The sequence below is a fragment of the Cnephaeus nilssonii genome (genome assembly GCF_951640355.1).
Source record: "Cnephaeus nilssonii genome assembly, chromosome: 10".
Taxonomy (NCBI): Eukaryota; Metazoa; Chordata; class Mammalia; order Chiroptera; family Vespertilionidae; genus Cnephaeus; species Cnephaeus nilssonii.
The window spans coordinates 2,512,796-2,534,670 of NC_137081.1; the positions used below are offsets into that span (position 1 = coordinate 2,512,796).

Below are 21,875 nucleotides of genomic sequence, written 5' to 3' on the forward strand. Positions count from 1 at the left end.
TCTACCCGAGCCGCCCTCAGCGAGAGCGACGCTGCCGTGAGGAGGGACTATGAGGCTGTGGCCCTTCTCAGAGAACGAAACACAGGACCAACACAGAGGACCCGAGACAAAATAAGTGGTTTTTAAAAGTTAAAGAACACAATGGAGGCCAAAGCCATCAAGATTTTAAAAATAGTTTTATATAGAAATATTTTACAAAGATTTTACAACGTAGCAAATCATGACATACCATAGAAAAGAGAAGAGACTCGACCTCAAGGATTAGGAAAGTGCTCCTAGCAACGGACCGCCGTCCCCTCGAAAGTGCATGAACGTTAAGGCAGAGTGCCCGCTGGGGCTGGCAGGTTGCAAAAGGACTCGCCGAACAGTTTTTAAAAATATATACAAACGTCTTTCCCTCCCTCCATGCTTCTCAGAGACGTGTGAAAGGAATTCATTTAGGGACCGTCTTGCTCTGCGCCTGGGTAAAAATAGCTCCTGGGTACAAACAATGAAGGGGGAGATGCTCTGCCCCTGCCGGCTGCCAAGTCACGTGATCAACAACACAAAACCTCTCCCGTGCGGGCCTACTTTCTCCATCCTGCCTGCGGGCAGCACGCAGCCTCCCTCTGAGGCGGGGAGAGGTCAGAGGGTGGCGGGAGTGACCTCCGGATCTGTGCCCTGCGGGGTGACTTTCAGGCTTCGAGTGTGCGTGGCCAGACGGTGGGGAGTTGAAGTCGTTATGCGTTCAGTGTTATACATCTACTGCACAGCATGGCTCTACCTGCAGCGGGTTAGCGTGTTACAGAGTGCTGCGTAGGTTAATGTGTTATGTTGCCCTCTCTGATAATAACAATAGCAAGGTGCTCTCTCAAGTTCCACCATAACCCTGTTAGAGAACTCTACTGAAATATGTTGTTTTCCACATTTATATAAACCCCTCAAGACTGACGAGATCAATGAGGATAACACTGGTTATGAAACTTTCATCTTCCTGCTTGGAGGGGAATTGGTTTTTATAATGGAATAAAATACAAAGAAAAGTAAATTAGCCAGACTTGAACAAGAGTGATTCTTGGGGCGAACTGACATCTGAATTCTACTAGAGAATAAATATCTGCCAAAAGTTAACTTAATTCACCTGGCTCGCCACTCTTTCATGGAAAATTTTCTCTACTCGGGAGGCATAGGGGAAAATCAGTGTATGTGCCATTTTAGTCTCCATATTTAGACTTTTTCCTTGTCCTATTTTTTCCCATCCTTAAATGGAAGGGAAGCGAACCAGTTCACTCCGATGACGGAGGTTTCCTAAACAGCTTTTAGCCTTCAAGACACCGTGGTGGGAAAACCAGAGAGAGACACCCGGCCACGTAGGGGGATTGTGAAGCACAGAACAAGCGCGCGCTCTATGTGATCTAGTAACAGGGATCAGCCGGTGGGACCGGCTCACACCACCGATGTAGAAGCTTGGTTTTCACTCGGAGCTTCTTTTTCAACAGGACCGCAGGCGAAGAGCTGGCTGCCCAGGGTCTTCTGGGCGAACCGGAAATACATGGCGTGGCCCATGGCCACAAAGGACACGGAGATGAGCACGAGCAAGCCGAAGGCCTCGGGGTTGGGGGCCAGGATCACCATGATGAAGTGCAGGAGGTCGAGAAGGTAGTTCATGGAGTTCTGCACACCGTTTATAATGCCTCTTTCTGACTCAATGACATTTTCTTGCAGCAACTGTGTCACAGTTAAATCAAAGGACCAAAGGCCTGCAATGAAGAATATTGTTTTAGAGACGGTCAATCTCTAGAATTTATAGCCATAGATTTCAGATTTATAGGTTGAAAATCTGTTGACACGTGAAAAAGTGACGTTAGCCCCATTACTTCAAAGCCACCATATGCATATTGATCATGGCCTTGCCTTAGAGAATTATTTTCCATTAAGAAATAGTACTGGGTTACTAGTGGCTCTAAGAAATGATATTTACAGCCACCCGACAAAAATAAGTCGCCTCTACAAACTTCTTAATTCTGTTCCTCTGTGATTATTCATGCTATGAAAGCAAAGCTCTGAAATCACAGACATAATTCCACCCTAAGTGCAGTCATGTGCCGAACAATGATGTTATGGTCAATGACAAACCACACATTCAATGGTGGCCCCGCAAGATTCTACTAGAGCTGAAAAATTCCTATTGCCTGGTGACATCACAGCCAGGGTGACACGGTAGCGAGACGTGTTACACATTCGGATGATGCTGGTGTAAACACACCCACCGCACTGACGGATGTAGAAAATATAGCACGCTCAGTTACGCACAGTACATAATAATACTTGATAATGACAATACAGGACTATGTTATTGGTTTATGTATTTACTATACCAACCTTTTCTCCTTATTTTAAAATGTTCTCTTTCTACTTATTAACAAAAAAAGTTTGCCCGGACGGTGTGGGTCAGTGGTTTGAGTGTTGCTCAACCTATGACCCAGGAAGTCACGGTTGTATTCCCTCCTGGGGAGGGAGGGGGCAGGAGGCAGCCAATCAATTATTCTCTCTCATCACTGATGTTTCTCTCTCTCTCTCTCTCTCTCCCCCTTCCTCTCTGACATCAATAAAAAAGGTAAAAAATGAAAGTTTGCCGTGAGACAGTGTGTCGTGTTATGCTGGCACGTCTCAAGTTACCGTGTCTCGGTTGCGTCACTTTCTCTGGTGGATTTACTCTGGTGTTTGGCACAGCAGCGTGCTGTGCAGGCGTGCAGGCTGCGATCCACAGGCTGTGCCATGCAGCCTGGTGGGTGGCAGGCCGGGCCATGAGGTTTGGGTAAGGCGCTCCTGCGTGCTCACAACCACACCGCCTCCCGACACGCTCCTCAGCGCGTTTCCGCCTCGGTGAGCAGCGCAGGACTGTGCTGGTTTTCTCAGGTTTAAGTGAACTGACCTACATGTTGTCATGACTAAAGTGTAAGGAAACGTTAAACCATTACTGCCTTTACTGCTTGGGCTCTCAAGCCCCTGCAATAAAGCTGTCTCGCTTGGAATATTAATGTCTCTGATAAATTAATAAACTGCTTTGTCCCAGAAGATAAAAGTACGGTTTCATTTCCAGAATAACCCATCGGTCCTCTATTAATGATTACTTACATCTTGCTTTGTAAGAAGTCTGTACACTAGGTTGCCTTCCAGAGCTGTAAATCCACTTGTTTGGCCGAGTATAGAATACACATCGGCTAGAGGAAGCTTTGGACGATTTTTTTCCTAACTGCCATGTCTTTTTTCAAAATTTAAACCAAAAACACCCACCAACTTATCTACTTATCTTTTTGCCTTGTACCACAGAAACATTCTCCAAATTACAGCCCTGTGGGGAGAGTCATAGCCACACAAAGACTCTAATTACTAAAAGGCAATATAATTAGCATCGCTAATCTCTTCTTAGGAGTTAATTAATAACATTAAAGCAGCAATACTTAAAATATCCATTTAGGAAAATATTTCAAGCGCTAACCATGTTTTATAAAAGCACAAATACACTTTTTTAAACTATAAAAATGTCATCATGCCGAAACCGGTTTGGCTCAGTGGATAGAGCATGGGCCTGCGGACTGAAGGGTCCCAGGTTCGATTCCGGTCAAGGGCACGTACCTTGGTTGCGGGCACATTCCCAGTGGGGGGGTGTGCAGGAGGCAGCTGATCGATGTTTCTCTCTCATCGATGTTTCTAACTCTCTATCCCTCTCCCTTCCTCTCTGTAAAAAATCAATAAAATATATATATTTTTAAAAATGTCATCATGAAAGACTGTACTATACCTAAGGGTGAACAGTGAATTCTGCTTACATTAACACTCAGGGAATATTGGTGAATTCTCTGAACCCATATTGCAGGCACTTTATTTTATTCTCATATATCTTTTTAGTGATGTCAGAGAAGGGAAAGGGAGAAAGAGAAGCATCCATGATGAGAGAGAATCATGGATCGGCTGCCTCCTGCATGCCCCCCACTAGGGATCCTGCCTACAGCCAGGGCCTGTGCCCTGATCGGGATGGAACCCTGACCTCCTGGTTCCCAGGGCGATGCTCAACCCCTGAGCCGCCGGCCGGGCTGCCGCAGGCCCTTGGCCTCCCACCCCCCCCTCCCGAGGCGGACTCACCGATCCTAGCAGCAATGACGCCCGCGAACAGCAGGCTGACGGAGAGGACGGACTCGGCGCTCAGCCCCAGCTCCACCTCGGGGGCGGCGAGGGTGGTCACGGAGCCGTTGGCCGCGGGCCTGGCCGTGGAGAAGAGCGGGCCGGGGGCGCCCGTGGGCATGGCGGGCAGGGGCTCGGCCTGGATGAACCTGGAGCGGATGTCTTGGAAGGGGGACACGGTCAGGTCCAGCGGGCTGCCCGGCATGAACACGGACACCACGCACAGCACCAGGCAGGAGAGCTGCGCGCAGCCCGAGATGAGCCCGGTGCGCACCAGGCCGCACCGGCGCCGCAGCCCGGTGAAGGCCACGGTGCCCAGGATGCCGGTGACGGCCGAGGCGCCCATCAGCAGGCTGAGCACCGAGCCGCTCAGGCCCTGCGTGTAGGCGTAGCCCGTGGTGATGCAGTCGAAGCCCAGCACCGTCATGTAGAGGAAGGCGAGCCCCAGGCCCGCCAGGAACACGGGCTGCCGCGCGTAGGACACCCAGCCGTCCCGGAACGTGCGCAGGGGCTCGGCCAGCTGGCTGGCGCAGCTGGGCTCCGGCTCCGGCTCGGGCGCGTGCACCGCCAGGTCTTTGTCCCCCATCAGGTGCGTGGACTCCAGCGGTTTTGGCTCAGTTTCTGTGGACAACATACATCACTTATGGAGGGAGAGGACGGGGAGGGGATGGGGGCAGTTATCTCACTCAGTATTTTTCTTCTCCTCTTTCCCTCCCCCTTGGGGGCCTTGGCTACTACAGCACAACAGGCATTGTCTTCTACTCATCGGAGCATCACGGCCCAGGAACCAGCTCCAGGTGGCAAATGCGCGGCATAAACAAGGCGCTGTTGATCTCGATCGCACTTGCTCTTTGAAATTTGACTCCCACCGAAGTAAAACTCGTGAGATACAAACGTTTATTAAACGCCTGTGCTGAGCCGGGCCTTCGGCAGGATAAAGGGAATGGAGAATGGCCTCTTCGGAAGAACTCAGTTTGGGGCAAAAGAAGACGTGTTTGGTTCTAGAGACTTTGGTTCTGCCAGGACACGGACACTCAGGAGGCCACATCAGAGACAAGCACAGGGGCTGTCTGGGCGAACGAAGCATCGGGTTTGGGGGGACCTGTTCAGGCTCCATTGTCCGGAAGCCCCCTTCCTCTTCTCGGGGAATACCGGCCTTCAGGCCCTCACTCCCCTCCACGCTCCCACAAAGCGCCTCAAGGGCGTGTAACTCCCAGGAATCCTGTTCTCCTCGTCTTCCTTCCCACTCCAGGGCTCTGCTTTCTCAGCCACCTCTCAGGTAGCTGCCCCTCGATGTCTACTGCTCACAGGAAGGAGGAGGGCCAGGGGTCCCATCCCAGCCCGAGGTTCAACCCGGAGCCCTTCCTCACACCCTCCAGAGCCTGGGCTGTGCCTCGCCCACCAGAGGGACACAGGGAGCCGCACGCAGGCCTTCGGGGCGATAAAATCTGATGTAAATTAAAAACAGTCCGGTCTCCCCACCATGTAAGGCCTGGGCACCTGAGTAAAAGGGCTGACCGCTGTGTTGGCTTTACCTTTGTGTAAATTCAGCTGTTTCAGCTCAGCCTCCTCCACTTTGAGGGTGGCTTTCACAGCCAACGCGGGGGTCTTCTGGTAAACCTTCCAGAGCAGGAAGTACTCCACGCACATGGACACCAGGTTCCATCCGGAAATGAAGCCACAGCCGATGACCGCGGAGCCAAAGGTCATAATCTGGCCGACGGCCATGGGCGCCAAGATGTTGGTTAACTGGTCGATCCTGCGGACTGTGGCATTCATATCTGCAGGGGTGGGCGAAAGACGCGGGTAAGTCTGCGACCACGGAGGCTGCCTCCAACACAGCACCAATTCGGAGGCCACACGTGCAGGTCCCTAGCGTGCAAATCTGTAAAAGCGCTCTCTCAGCAAACCATAACCATTTTCTTAGAAAAGTATTCGTTGTTTGGATCAAGTCATAATAAATGTTCTTCAAAAATCATGATTCCCTGGGGACTGTAGAAAATCATCTAATATCAGCTTTCAAAATGAATACAATTGTGAGTCTCCATTCATTTTTCCCCCCATAAACATTAATTAAATGCCTGTGATGAGCTGGGCCCCTTCGGCACTATAAAGAGAATGAAGAATCGCCTCTTCAGAAGAATTCCGTTTGGGGCAAAAGAAGCAACGTTGGGTTCTAGAGACTTTGGTTCCGATAGGACACTGACATTGAGGAGGCCGCATCAGGCAGACAGTCAAGCACATGCATGTGCGTCTAGAGAAGAAGTAGGCACCAGATTCGGAATCCATCAGCTGGTTGGTTCTAAATGTCATGAGACTAGATGAGATCGCCAAGGGAGTGAGTGAAGATCAAGAAGAGAAAAGGGCCCTAAACCATTTGGCTCAGTGGATAGAGTGTCGGCCTAAGGACTGCAGGGTCCCAGGTTCGATTCCGGTCAAGGGCATGTACCTTGGTTGTGGGCACATCCCCAGTAGGGGGTGTGCAGGAGGCAGCTGATGGATGTTTCTCTCTCATCGATGTTTCTAACTCTCTACCCCTCTCCCTTCCTCTCTGTAAAAAAAATCAATAAAATACATTTTAAAAAAAGAAGAGTAAAGGTCTGAAAACTGAGTCCCGGGCACGCCGCTGTCTGGAGGTGAGGGAGAAGAGGAGGAACTAATCGAACAGGAGGAAGACCAGGAGAGATGGTGCCCCGGCAGCTCAGAGGTAACAATGCTTCAAAGATGGGGGAGTAATCAGCCAGGAAGTGCTGCTGCTACGTCAGGAAAATGCGCCCTGAGCAGAAGCTCGAGGCTGGTCACAGGGCAGGTCCTGGGGACTTCACAAAGGGCCGTTCTGGGGGAGCGGGGAGGACAAGTGCTTGGCTGAAGGTGACTTAGAGACTGATGCCAACCCCAGGGACACCGTGTGGATTAGGTGAGTGGTGTGGCCTGGTCACAACGTCAGTGCTGCTCCCTGGCCTCAGGGAACAAGGCCCTGACCAAGGGAAGGAGCTGGCGAGCACAGGCATCCCTTTGTGTTAAGTTGCCCTGAAAAACACACACAAAGAAATGGGTGGAAGGTGGGTGAAGGGAAGGAGGTTTTGCTGTTGCTCATCCTCACCCGAGAATATTTTCCCATTGATTTTTAGAGAGACTGGAAGGGAGGGGGAGACAGAGAGAGAAACATCGATGTGAGAGAGACAATCCATTGGCTGCCTCCCGCATGAGCCCCCACCAGGGCCAGGATGGAGCCTGCAACCGAGGTACGTGCCCTTGACCAGAACCTAGCCCAGGACCCTTTAGTCTATGGGCCAACACTCTACCCGCTGAGCCACACCGGCTAGGGCAAGGCAGGGAGGGGCATGAAGAGGAGGAAGATGACAGCCTGTTCCTGTGCTCTGATGGGAATGGCACGTGGACGAGAAGGTGCCGCGTGTGCACTACGGCCCAGGCGGCAGGGCTGTTCCCAGACGGGAGCGCACACTGAGCGTGGGCCGCGCGCCCGGCGTCACGTCCGGGTGGGAAGAGCGCCGTGCTGCTGGGAGCACATGGCCGTGCTCCTCTCACTCCTGTCATTTCCCAGGAAAACACAGCGAGATGGTGGGTGAAAGCGAGGGCGGGGAGGAGCCCCTGAATGTGTGCGGACACGGGAGGCGGCACGGAATCGCCCCTGAGGAAGGGGTGGGGGGGAGCAGGGAGCAGAGAAAATGGTGTGAAAGGGCCAACTTGCACCCGATGGCCATGAATTTTAAGAACAGTGAGCGAGGTTGGGTGCGTTTCTCCATGTTCTGCTGTGAGAGGTGGACTTCCCCCGGGTCTGACAAAAGGACAGTGACAGAGGGGAGAGGCCAGGTGAGCGATGGCCATGTGACCCTGGCATTTAAGCTGGTTAAGCAGGGGAGACGAGAGGGGTCAGACACGGGGAACGGGAGTGGAATTAATGACTGGTAGGTAACGACCAGGCGGGAGGATTGCCGGGGCTGGGGTCCCGGAGGAGTGAGCTGGAAAAAGAGGAGGTGGCCGTTCAAGATGTGGGTGCCTACGGCCGAGGTTACGGGAGGGAGGCGTTAGTGCTGGTGGCAAGGCCGAGGCCGTGACCATGGGAATGTGCGGCTGAGTCAGAGGGGAGGACGAGAGGAGCGAAGGAGAGAAGTCAAGCCAATGACCGACGGTCTCCTTCTCTATCTCCCGGAGGGAAGTTAATGAGGCCGGCCTATCAGCCTGTGGGGAAAGCCAGGCGTGACCAACAGTGCAGTAACGACATCGCCTTCGCTCCTTCCCCTGCTCTTCCTGCTCCTAAATTACCTCCCATTAGGCCCCGGAGTGTGGGGCGCCGCTGTGATAACAGGAGAACTTTGACACGTCACCTTTCCCCCGAGGCACAGGCAGGTCTCTGATCTCAACCACGACCCTGTGTGCCCCCACGAGCACAGGTCCAGCTCCTGCGCGGACGGAAGCGCAGCATTCATCCGAGTCACTCAGCCGTTTGAACCTAAGCTCCCATGAAGAGGAGCCCTGGGGTCTGGAGGCCCCAGGACAAGCTGGTGACCAGAGCCTGTTGCTCTCTCACATCTCCATGCTCAGGTAGCAGGAAACTTCCTGTGCCCCCGCCTGCCCCTCTCGCACATTCTGTTAGGAACCTAGTGACGCCCGGGTGTAACCTAGTGTCAGGAGCTTTTGTTTTTCTGAAGCAGAATGAGTTCGATAACAGCTTTTTTAAAGACCTAATCGTTTCACTGGCCCCAGGCTCGAGAAGAATCGGTCCCCCCAGTGTGCAAACATGTCCTCTTTACAAATTCTATGCAAACAGACAAGTGTGTGCTCATTCAAAACCCATTTGACTGTTTTCAGCAGCTGTGACACAGAACATGACATTAAACAGCCCCTGGCTGTCGTGCAGGGCGTATGACACCTCAGAGACTAATCATTTAAAACGGCGGATTTGCTGAGCAAATAGCAGCGGCGGGTTTGTACACATCAAACACGAAATCAATTTTTCGTCAACAGAGTTCAAACAGGAAGTCTATCTGCCATACTCGACCAAGCTAGCCAGCAGATGTTTCTTTAGGGTGGTGGGCGAGGAAAACCCCGGAGCTATTAATAAAGACAGGTTCACAGAGGGACGAGGAAAGGAGGGTAAGCAACAGATGGGGCACAACGTCTGCTGAGAAGGACGTGCGTTTTAAGGGGTTTGAGGGGCACAAGGGGAGGTGTCAATACAACCCTGACTCACGCGCCTGGACAAGTCAGTGAGCAGATTAGTGGACAGCACTGATGTGAAAAACAGCGCCTTTTCTGCAGCGCCTAAGCGGGGTGGTAGCAGCTCTGCTTCAGCCTGATGCCCCCGAGAGTCTAAAATGTTCAGCCCTCCACAGACATGCTCCCCCGTCTTCACCCACAGTGTCAACTCCCAGCTTTAAAATCCTCTGAAATCAAGACTGACCGGCCTCAGAGGGGAGGGGTGGGGGGCCGGAAAAGATGAACCGAAGCCCGTGTGCACACAGGCACAGCCACGGACACAGACAATGGTGCGGTGAAGGCCTGGGGGGCGGGGGGGGGGGGGCTGATAGAGGGGGGAAGATGGGGGGGACATTTTAATGCAGTGAGCAATTAAAAAAAAGAAACAATGGGAAAAGGGAATGGGAGCAGTTAGCACACAGCTCACCTGTCCGCTTTATACACACATCCCTTCCCCTCCACCCGCTCACACCCGCTCACACCCGCACAGCACCCACAGCCCTGCCCTGCTGGGCTCCTGAATCTCTGCTTGGACCACATGCAGGCGTCCTGCCTGGAGGAGGCTACTCTGTGTAGACACACAAGCTCAGAGCTCCTGGGAACCCGCTCCTCTCTCTTCTCTTTTTCCTTCATTCTGCCTTTTCTGTTGCTCTTTAACCCCTTTTTGTTGTCCTTTAACGCTGCCTTAAAGCAGAAACAGCACCGAAAATCCACAGTTAGGCCCCTGCTGACCTCAGGACTGGAAGGCTTTGTACCCTGTTTTGAAACACGGTTTCCAGTAACAAAGTCCTGGGTGAGACCTTGAGGAAAGACAAGGCGAAGGTTTTCCTTCACTGGGGCCTCTAACCGGACTGCTGGCCGAGTGAGCTCCACTCGCCAAGAGCTAATGCGGGCAGCTTCCTTCCTTCCTTCAACCTGAGAAACTCCAGAGGTTAGACAACAGCCTGGCTGGCCTGGCTTCCTGCACTCGGCAATAATTCCGAACATACAGACAGACAGCCGAGCCCCGCCCCTGTGGCCCATGGCTGAGCATCGCCCTATGAACCAGGAGGTCACGGTTGGATTCCAGGTCAGGGCACATGCCGGGGTTGTGGGCTTGATCCCCAGGTAGGGGCGTGCAGGAGGTGTTTCTATCTCCCTCTCCCTCTCCCTCTCCCTCTCTCTGATTTCAATTTTTTAAAAAAAAATAAATAAATAAATAAAAGAAAGCTAGCTGAGAAACAGCCAGTCCTGGATTTCCTGTTATTCTTCATCACGGCCCAGTCAAAAAGATCCCACAAAGTTATGTATTATTTCTTTTCTTTTCTTTGTTTTGTTTATATATCTAGAAAAAAAAATTAAAGATTCTGAGTAACTTTGTACGCAATACTTTTTTTTTTTTTTTTTTTTTACAGATTATTCGGACTTCACCCAGTCAAAATGAGTTAAGAAATTCAGATAAGGGAAAGAAAATCATTTAAAAACCAATCCCCCTCCCCCAAATATATATCCCATCAGATATATTATTTTCAAAATATATCCTTTTATGCCCTCTGACTTTGAAAACATGGACATGTCTTACATACCTAAACTCGCATGTTAAAGAAGACTTATCTTACAGCTCAGTATGACAGAAAGAGATATGCGATTACTTCCTCTCGGTCAATGGCCACCGGAAGGAAAATCGACGAGAATGGCCTTCAGCTCCAGGGAGCACTTCCTGCAGCCGACTCGCCTGGCTCCCTGCATCTGTGAGCACCGTCCCGCCTAAGCATCGCCCTGCCACCCGAAGGATGATTCCAGCAATTCTTCCCTTCTAGCCCGTCCACGGGCCTTGTTCCTTCTCTCACCCCCTCCTTTCTATCTTTTTTTTTTTAAAAAAAAAAAACCCGCATGGTCCAGTCAACGTTGTTTGCGAACCTCAGCGCTCATCTTGCCTTCTGTGCCCTAGAAAAGCTAGTGGAGGCGTGAGGAACGCCTTTCCCGTCTGCCAGGACGGTTGGGCAACATGCTTGTGCTTCGCATGATCTCAGTGTTGATTCAGCTGATCTGATCAGCAGACAGGTGTGGCCTCCCTCCTCCACCTGTGCCATCAGCAACCAGGCCGTGTCCCTGTGCTGAGTGAGGGGCAGGTGGGGTGTTGAGTGAGGTAGGGTATGCTGAGCCCCGGGAATCCTGACGAACGGGATAGGAAGCTTTGCAAGCATTCTTCAGTCTTCCTTTGGCCTTTTGTGTATGTTTTCTAATGAAGGACTAAGACTATAAGCTTCCTAAAAACTGTATTCTCTCCTCTATTTCCTTAGTATTTGTAACAGCAATGATATCCCATCAGATATAATGTCATAGAATTTAGAGGTTATAACTTTAAAGGAGAAGGAACTAACGTATAGAATCTCTCCTAGAATTAAGTTGTTCCTATTTGGTTTGGAGAAAAATAATATCCACAGTATGACTGGGAGGTACTGGCGATCATATCCATAGTACAGCCAATAAAACCCATGTGACATTTCCAGTGTTCTAAGTATTAAATGAACATTTAGGAACCATTAACAGAACTTTAAAAAAAGTAACCGCTCAAGAGCAATGTTCTTCCTTTTGTCAGGTCTACATAGAATAAAAAAACTTCTTCGTTATCCTATAAATTAACTTCGTAGCATGGAGATAAATCTTTGCACTGAGACTGATAATGTGGTAAGAAAAAGACGATCCTTTCAATTTGTCCTTAAGAAATACCCAGAAACGGCCCTGGCTGGTTTGGCTCAGTGGATAGAGCGTTGGCCTGCGGACTGAAGGGTCCCGGGTTCGATTCCAGCCAAGGGCACGTGCCTGGGTTGCGGGCTCAATCCCCAGTGGGGGACGTGCTGGAGGCAGCCAATCAATGATTCTCTCTCATCATTGATGTTTCTCTCTCTCTCCCTCTCCCTTCCTCTCTGAAATCAATAAAGGAAATATATTTTTTTAAAAAAAAGAAATACCCAGAAACAAAGGCTCACAGTCCTGTTTATCACTGATTAAAAGTGACCCACTATGACCCATCGTGGAAAAGAGAAAACCGAAGCACCTGCTAGCCTGCTCCTGTCTTCTCCTGCGACCACGACGATCCAGTCCCGCTGGATGGTGATGGCGGTGGCCGTGCTGGCCAGGTTGGCGATGTTGGCGATGGTGATGATCAGGATGTAGCAGGAAGTCTACGGAGTCACAGGGAAGGGCTGAGTGTCAGGGTCCTGCACCCCCATGTGCACTGTCCTTTAACATGGTCTTTGGTGGCATAACAATCAAACTGTGATTTGAGTTTCATTCTAACCAGTCATCTCATCTTATACATATGAAACCACAGATCCCCAGGGCCAGTATCTCCCTATTCCGTACCCTCCGTAGCACATATAAAAATCATGCTAGTCACATGAATATTCATGTGACGGTTACCGTAAAGTGTTAACATGGGGGTCGTTTTACTGTTTCCCCCACAGATGTCTCCTTTGGAGAAAGTGTGAGGGGGAAAGTGTTGTCTTAGGTTTTTCATCAACCAAAAGGGGATGGACTTGAAGATTTCTGCTTCACACCTGGCTTGGGCACTCCACCACATCGGCCCGAATACACATGAGAGGACTCAATGGTGACATCGAATCCACCCCTTCCCACCACACCCATCTATGTCTCTCTTTCCCTGGGCGCTCATAAAATCACAGTGTGAGAAGCTATCTAGCCCATGCCCCGCCCCCCAAAAATACCAATTTCATTGGAAGAACACAATCATGACTGATTAACATATATATAGGTAATATTTCTTATGTAGTATGAACAAATTACAAGTTAATTCTAATGGGCTGAAAACTAACAACTGAATTATATTATGAACTCTTAGAAATGCTAATGAAAACAAATAGGAAAAAAACCCATAGGACAAAATTTAAATTCAAACAACTCTTAATGAGTAGCTGTTATGGGCAAAGCACACACACACACACACACACACACACGCACACACACACACACACACACACACAAAAAACAACTAACAACTGAATAAAACAAAAATCGGGGGGCTATTAATGTAGACACGGAGATCGGTATTAAAAGGTCCCGTGTGAAAAGCAGACACGCCCTGGCCCCCTAGCTTTCTGTCCCCGCTCCCGACGCTCGGCCCGCCGCGCAGACGGCGAGGAGGACTTACGAGGACCCAGCCGTGGTACATGGTCAGGAGCTCGTCCTTGTGCAGGAAGACCATCATCAGGATAATGCCGCACAGGATGACCGACACGTTCTGGACCACCAGCGACGTCTGGGCCACTGCAGGGAGGGACAGCGCTCAGCGCACGCCACCCCGACGCCTCGGCGGCTGCTTCTACCCGCCCATCCCTGGCCACCCCCAGCGCCACGCCAATGGCCATGCCGACGGCCGCAGGGCTGAGCCCAGCGGGACTGAGGCAGGTCCGCCTCACCCGCTCCGCAGCCCGCGGTCACACGGGTCACACGGGCCGGGAGCCCGCGGACAGGAGGTGGTGCAGCCGTTTCCTTAGCGGGAGCCCTTCCCCTGCCCACACGGCCACGCCACGGGTCGTCAGGGAAGCGCACTGTCATGGGCGGAATGGAGGACGGGCCAGCTCCTCTGCTCTGGCTGCTCAGCGGGGACGGGGCGGGGGGGGGGGGGGAGCGAGAGGAGGCGGAGGAGGTCCCGGATCCACAGCCTCCCCCACGCAGGCCAATCCGGTCAGGTTCGGAGGGCGGCCACACAGGAGAGACGTGCAAGAGTGTATGGGGGAGGCAGGCGCCTCCTTTGGCATCGAGGCCTGTCCGTCAGTGCTGTGATGTCTACGCTACACCTCCCCCCCCCAACCCCCCCCAGAAACGCCGGCTTTCTCGGAGCGGAGGCTGCCATCCTGTAGGCCAGTGGTCGGCAAACTCATTAGTCAGCAGAGCCAAATATCAACAGGACGACTTAAATTTCTTTTGATAGCCAAATTTTTTAAACTTAAACTATATAGGTAGGTACATTGTTATTAACTTAATTAGAGTCCTCCTAAGCTGGCCTTTGCTAAAAACTCAAGGGGCCAAAGAGCCGCATGTGGCTCGCGAGCCGCAGTTTGCCGACCACTGCTATAGGTGAAGCACTGGCGTAGGACAGGTGACACCCGGGGAGGGCACCCTGGCGCCTCCTCCCCCACCCGCCAGGGCAGAGGACCAGGGCGGGACGTCGAGTCTCCCTCCTGCAGAGGCCGATGCTCCAATAAAACGCTCACCGCGGTGAGCCCTCGGCACCAGGCCGCTGCCGGGTCATTACAGCGCCGTCGGCCAGGACAGCCACGCTCAGGCTGGCTTGGGAGGCCACGTCACAGCCTCGAGAAACAACAGACCGTCGTGTGAATCAGCTTGAAGTAAAAGCCCACGTGTAACTCATCCGCGGATGCAGTCACGTATTGGAAAGGATCGAAGAGCAACTGGACGAGGTCCTCAGCTCTCGGGACCCCACCGGCTACAGGGAGGATGGGCAGGTGACCAGGTAACCACCAGGGGCACGGGGAACAGCAGAGGCGTGAGCTGAGGCTGATGGGAGAAGGGTAGCTCAGCCTGGAGAGCGGAGATCTCAGGGGGGTGCCAGTGAGCCGGTTCCCGGGTCCGGGAGGGAGCCAGCTAGCCCACCTTTCCTCCACTCGCCCCTCTGCCCTACAGCGCCAGTGGCTCCACAATCAGGTCAGCACCCCCAGGGGTACCATTTCTCTGTCCCGTGAACAATGATGTAAAGAGCCAGGAGGGTTTTCTAGGATAGAAAACACGTTTCTACCTGCGTTTGGGTCTATTGGTCCTCACAACAGGGAAATGTGCATCTTGGCCGTTTTCCTAAAAGGTCCCAGGATGTGAGCATCAGGGCCCTCCTTACCCCGACGGGAACAAATGGTCGCCCGGCCCTTCCCAGCGTCAAGGACAAGCACGGCCAGGCGGGGGCGATTCCTCTCGACAGCTGGATCCTCTCAACAGCTGGAGCGCTCCCTCACGCTCTCCCTTTCCTATGGGAACCTGGGGGTTTCAGTGTGACTGCCCTGGAGTGAGCGTTCATGTATTTCTTTCTTCCTTCCCCTGACACATGTGTGACTCGGCTCTCCGCGATCCAGACCCCGGCATTCTCTCTTGGATCTGTAGTTTTCAACCCCCTGCACGCACCTCTGCGTGAACTGCAGCCGCCCGGGGGGCAGCAGCGGGCGCTGCCCCAGGAACCCTCACCGAAGAGACTCCGGTGTGAGTCCCGGTGGGAAAGAACCCAGCGTCTAGCAAACTTTCAATGTTTAACACGGTTCTCAGAAAGGCCTGCGGGTTAATCATTGACCTGTGGGATGTCTGAACAGCCAGGGATACTCCCCCAGCCTATGGGCTCAGTATCCTGTCGCCCTAGCCTTGCGCAGGGGCCCAGAGCCTCCATGGGGCGGTGCTGCCCAGCCCCCCAGCACTCAGCGGGCGCACAGTGGGCCGCCACAGGGGTTTCCCTGCAGCTCAGGTGCTGGTCCATGAATACAAAGGCATGGCTGTAACAACACTCACCTTTATTATTTTTTTTAATGTGTTTTTATTGATTTCAGAGAGGAAGGGAGAGGGTGAGGGAGGAGAGAGAGAGAGAGAAACACCAGTGATGAGAGAGAATCACTGATCGGCTGCCTCCTGCACGCCCCCTACTGAAGACTGAGCCCGCAACCCAGGCCTGTGCCCTGACGGGAAATCGAACCGTGACCTCCTGGTTCATGGGTCCACGCTCAGCCACGGAGCCACGCCGGCCGGGCACACTCACCTTTAAGCCTGGCGTTCTTATCCACCCAGTCGCCGATGATGGCGCCGAGGACCAGCACGGACCCTGCGACCACCAGCCCGTAGACGGCCGTCAGGAGCAGGCTGTTCCCGTAGAGCTCCACCAGGAACACGGACACCGCGAAGTGCCACATCCGGTCCCCCTGGAACAGAGGGGCGACAACGTGTGGCCGAGTGGTTTCAGCTTTGGGTCACTCATTCTCAGGAAGTTGCTTCCTTCTCTGAGAGCACTTTCTGGCGACCTCACGACGTTTTCAAGGTCAGCTCCTCTGGGGATGGAATACTGGCCACGTGTCAAGACTGTCCATCCTGGCACAGTGGCAGCTGCTCTTGCTCAAGGGCTACGTGAACCGGAAAGAACATGCTATTAATGAAATACACACAATCCCTTTCATTCTAGAAAAAGAAGTTTCCAGACCTAAGAAGGTGTTTTGAGACAAAAGCTGATTCCTAGTGTGTCAGGTTCTGAGCCTGGAGTGGGCCTGTCCCGAGGTAGTTTACCTCTGAATCAGAATGGACCTCTAGCAGAGCTCATGGGCAGCAGCATGCCTTGGATGCCAAAAAAAACCCCACCAGGTTCCTAATTTGTAAAATGATAAGAATGATCTATCTCTAAAGCCTTCTGTACCTCTAATGTTCTAAAATCTATGCTCCATTTCACAAGTAAATTTCAAAGTCACAAAACAGCATGGCAATCTGAAAGATGAAATTAGTATGGCCAATTCTGGCACCGCATGAAAGAAGACATCAGAAATAAATGCATAGCAAGCAGCCATTTTTACATTTTAACAAAGATGGGTTTTGAAAGGGGAAAGAAACTACTTATTTCTTCATTAGAGGCCCAGTACATGAAATTTGTACACTCGGGGGAGGGGGGGATCCCTCAGCCCAGCCTGTGCCCTCTCACAGTCTGGGAGCCCTTGGGTGGGGGATGTCCGACTGATGGCTTAGGCCCGCTCCCCGTCAGTCAGACATCCTTAGCGCTGCTGCAGAGGCAGGAGAGGCTCCATCATCGCTGCTGTGCTCGCCAGCCGTGAGCCCGGCTTCTGGCTGAGCAGCGTTCCCCCTGTGGGAGCGCACTGACCACCAGGGGGCAGCTCTGCATTGAGCGTCTGCCCCCTGGTGGTCAGTGTGCGTCATAGCAACCGGCTGTTCCGCTGTTCAGTCGATTTGCATATTAGCCTTTTATTATATAGGATTCCAGAGTATACAGGAATTTGGGGATTCACCACTGCAAAATGTGGCATGACAAACTTTTCAATGAATCAGTTAAATTAATGTATAAGAAATCTATAACGGACCTTGTTATATTTTAGGCTCCATTCCTAACAGGTTAACATAAAACAGGACAACACTGTTCTATCATAACCTATCCCTAGAAATCACTACAGGAAACAACATTTCCAGCCTAAATTCTTATGGGATTGGAGAGAGGAGGTACTTGATTCTGACTTCCATTCCTCTGAATAGCTCCCAAGGAAAAGGCTAAAACACATAAATGCACCAAATGATAAGTTGCCTTCACAAGTGAATTTCTTCTTTTTTAACCTAAAGAGTAAGAAATATTATTCTACTACTATTGCTTCTTCTTTTTTTTTTTTTTTTTTTTTTTTGCTATCGTTTTTCTATTCCTATCTTTTTTTCCAACGGAATTTGTTTTAGATTCCTCCAGAGTATCAAAACAAGTGCTATTAAGAGGCAATTTTCTCTCTTGCTTATCCCTGCATGGCATGGCCCTTCCTTGATAGAGGGGAATAAAATTCCTCTAGTTACTCCAATTTCCAAAGCCTTTTCGTTTTAAGAAGCAACAGCTGCCGAAACCGGTTTAGCTCTGTGGATAGAGCATCGGCCTGCGGACTCAAGGGTCCCAGGTTTGATTCCGGTCAAGGGCATGTACCTTGGTTGCGGGCACATCCCCAGTAGGGGGTGTGCAAGAGGCAGCTGATCGATGTTTCTCTCTCATCGATGTTTCTAACTCTCTATCCCTCTCTCTTCCTCTCTGTAAAAAATCAATAAAATATATTTAAACAAACAAACAAAAAAGAAGCAACAGCTTCTATGCTCACAAAGCCCCCAAATCGGGTAAACTCTTAAGTAAATGTTGACCAAGTACAACTGCAAGCCCACCCATTCCTTCCTTACGTCCACTCCCTGTCTTCCCATAAGCGCTGGCCATACTTGGATGATTTGCTTTACATGTCCATCTACACCCAGTGGACTAAGAGCTGAAGACCCACTGAATATCAGGGCGTGAACAATCACAGTCCTTCCTCAGTAAGTTCCTCTCTTGTTGAGGGGGCTACGGAGGCACCAGAGATTCAAGCGCACAAAAATCAAGGTCCATGGTTTCATGCAGCTTGCATCCCAGAGAACAAACACCAAAAACACATCTGGGATAGGTCAAGCAGTGTAACTGTGTGACAGAAAATAGAAGTAGGATGGGGTTGGAAGGTGGCATTCTGCATGAGGCAGCGACAGAGACCTCTACGAGCAGGGACCGGAAGGAAGGGAGTGCTGGGCCCTGCAGAGATCTGGGGAATAAAGGGAGACAGGTCCTAGGACGGTGACATGGCACCCCTTCCACGATGGGTCATCTTTCTGTGATTAGATACCGTTGTTAAAGCCCACACTAACCTATATGAGAAGCTCCCTGATGGAACCCACTTCTTACGCTACTTTGTATTTGATACAGTGCCTAGAGGAACACGGATGGATCCGCTGGCAGATAGAAATGAAGTCAGGAATAAAAGCCTTCAACCCCGCACACATCTGAGCTCGTATAACCGTCTACGGTACCACCTCTGTATTCCGTGTACAGGGAGCCATGGTTTGGCAGAGTTGGCAGGGAAACAGCTAGATGTAGGTGCATCGGCACACACACTCTGTTGTAATAAAATCAGGCGGAATGTCAAGGAGGACACAAAACTCAAAAGGTAGACTCATTCAGAGAAACACGCTTCCTTTGCACTGAAAAGCAGTGAAAATCCTCTGACCCTGATGATTGTAGTTGCTGGGGTTTTTTTTGGGGGGTGCAGGGGGGGTTGCTTTAAATACAACTTTCCCACAGAACTCCCTTTGCTCAACGTACTTGTAAAATTGCTCTAAGCTTGTCACTTTGCTGTGGCATTTACATTGGACCCAGCAGCCTTCCTGGAGCCACAGTCCTACTCTTGGCAAATCTGACCTCCCCACCTGTGAACAGAGGGTCCCATAAACCCTGAACGTGTCGTGTTCGGGGGTGAGGCACGTCGCTGCCCTGATGCACAGCCCAGACCACAAGGTAAGAGTTTCAGGTCCTCCCTCCATCCCTGGGTATTGTTTTGTTCTGTTTTGTTTCAATACTTGATACTTGCTGAGTTAAACCGGAAAACCAAACCACTGAGTTAGACTAAGGGAGAGTACTTTCACTAGCCTTCCACCTAGAACCGTCACTGCTGGGAAGGAACCCTCCCGCGGATTCCTGAGCTCACAGGGACCTGCAGGGCCCCTGTCCAGGCCTCGGGAAGACAGGAGTCTGCCTCCCGCAAAGGCCACCGCCGAGGGCTGTTTCTTCAGGAGCTGATAACCGGCTAAGAATTCCCCGAGGGCCCGGGGCACAGATTTCCTCCTACGATAGTGCGCTCGCATGTCTTCAGGATGATTATTTATTAGAAGTTTCCAGTGTAAAAGGAAAGCAACCGTCACCAAATGGACTCTGAGAATTCTCTCTCCTGACTACGGTTCTTCTTAATCAAACATATGGGAGGTGTGAATAGAATATACTCAGACTCGTTGCTTCTAAACGAGAAGAACAACTGTTTCATTTTAAAGAGTCTCGTCATCATGAGTTAAATACACATCCAACACCCTTTTGGGATCAGTCTTTCTTGGGCGGGGGGAGGGGGGGGGTTTGACGGCAGAACCCAGGCCCACAGAAACACAGGGACCCTTCCGAGACCACAGAGGAAGTCAGAGGAAAAACCATGAGTCAGGTGACGATTTTCAGGGCCTGATGGCTTCCAGGCAGGCTGCGGCGCCCCACCCACACCTGCCCACAGGTAACATCTTTAAAGACCAGGATGTCCATCACGCAGGTATTTGAGTGGGGGGTCCATTTCATTTACATTAACCTTAGGGTGCCATTTTTAGCCTAAGTCAGTCACTCAGCTATCCTCCTGGAGTTTCACAGTGCAGTAAACAAAAATTTAAACAAAAATTTAACAAAAGAAAATTAAAAAATAGACCATGAAAGAAAAGAAGGTATCTGAGGCATCCATGCATTCTTAGCAGCAGATACTACCACTTACTAAGCCTAATAATGAAGAAGAAGAAAAAAAAAAAACATTTACAAACCATGCAAATATTACTGTTCCAGTTAATGCTGTCCTTCGCTACATGAAGTGTAATAACCTGAAAATTAAATAGTATTTACTAACCCCACGGGGAAATACCCTGGGGGGGGGGGGGAACACTTTTCCATAAAAGCATGTGTTTGGATCATGTATGTCTTTCACTGCAGGACACACTGGAGGATGGCTTCAAACAGCTGGCCCCAGAGGAAACCAGAAATTGTGCAAGTGTGTGGTAAGAAGGACGGCCCAGGCCACTTACCCAAGTGGATAAAAAATGGCCCACGTAGAGGAGGAACTTCGCCGAGCTCAGGTAGTTGGCTACGGACCCTGCAAAGACCCGGGGCGGGAGATCAAAAGCATGCTCCCTCCCTGGAGCAGGACGGGGCTGGAATGTGTGTCCACTTTAAATGACTGTGGAACACGACTATGGAGAACGGTTTGGGGGGGGGGGGCGGGTAAGCCACTACATGTTGTCAGGCCAACCCCCCTTCAATGTAGCAGGACCTGGGCCAGAGCTGCCTGCACGCCTTCGCCTGCAGCGGGGAGCGCGTGCCAACATTCCTGGGCGCCAGGTCTTCACCAAGGGATCCCCCTGCCCAGGCCACTCGCCCCTGCCGGCCTGCAGGCCGCTCCTCCCACACCGGGGAACCCAGGTCTCCCTCCACCCCCACCAAAACAGGATCCAAAGGGGCACCCAGCGCTCCGCTAGCAGGTCAGCCACATCCCGGAGCCCGCGCCCCCGCGCCCAGCCCGCGCGCCCCGCACCTGCCCGGCCACTCACCGCAGCATCCTCCCCGGCGGTCCTGCTCGCGCGCCCCGGTCATGGCTGGTGCCCCCACTCGTGGTGCGGCCGCGGCCACCGCCCTGCGCAGGTGCTTGGGGACGGGAGTGCGAGGAGCCGGCTGGAGCGCCTGTGGGAACGCACAGCCCGGCGCCCGGAGCGACGACAGCTGCGGCGGCAGAGCGCGGCGGGTGCGGGTCCCCTTCCTAACTTAGCTAGCACTGTAGCTGAAGCGGGTGCGGGTCCCCTTCCTAACTTAGCTAGCACTGTAGCTGAAGCGGGTGCGGGTCCCCTTCCTAACTTAGCTAGCACTGTAGCTGAAGTCGGAAAGGCAAGGCCTTATGGACGCGCACGAGCCGCCGCCCGACCGCGCCAGCCGATCGCTGCCCCGCGCGCCGCCGCCGCCGCCTGCCCGGCCGGCCCGGCCTTATAGCCCCGGGGCGGAGCTCCGTGCCCCCGCCCCGCCCGCCCGCCCTCCCCGCCCCGGCGCCGGCCGCCCGGACCCCGCGGTGCCGCCTCCACGCCCCCCTCCTGGGCGGCCGCCGCCGCGTCCCCGCCTCCCCCTCCGGCTGCAAACAGCTGGCGGCCGCGGGGACTCCAGGGCG

General features: G+C 52.2%; 1 protein-coding gene across 1 annotated transcript; it reads right to left on the minus strand.

The window, feature by feature from the left end:
* Positions 1-159: 159 nt before the first annotated feature.
* SLC40A1 (solute carrier family 40 member 1) lies at positions 160-21,666 on the minus strand. Its single transcript, XM_079781728.1, has 8 exons — positions 21,271-21,666; positions 20,749-20,816; positions 16,142-16,301; positions 13,538-13,653; positions 12,425-12,551; positions 5,700-5,945; positions 4,126-4,785; positions 160-1,739 (listed from the first exon to the last, which is right to left on the minus strand). Exons 1-8 carry the CDS (start codon positions 21,311-21,313, stop codon positions 1,426-1,428), a joined length of 1,734 nt encoding a protein of 577 aa, XP_079637854.1. The 5' UTR covers positions 21,314-21,666; the 3' UTR covers positions 160-1,425.
* Positions 21,667-21,875: the final 209 nt, after the last annotated feature.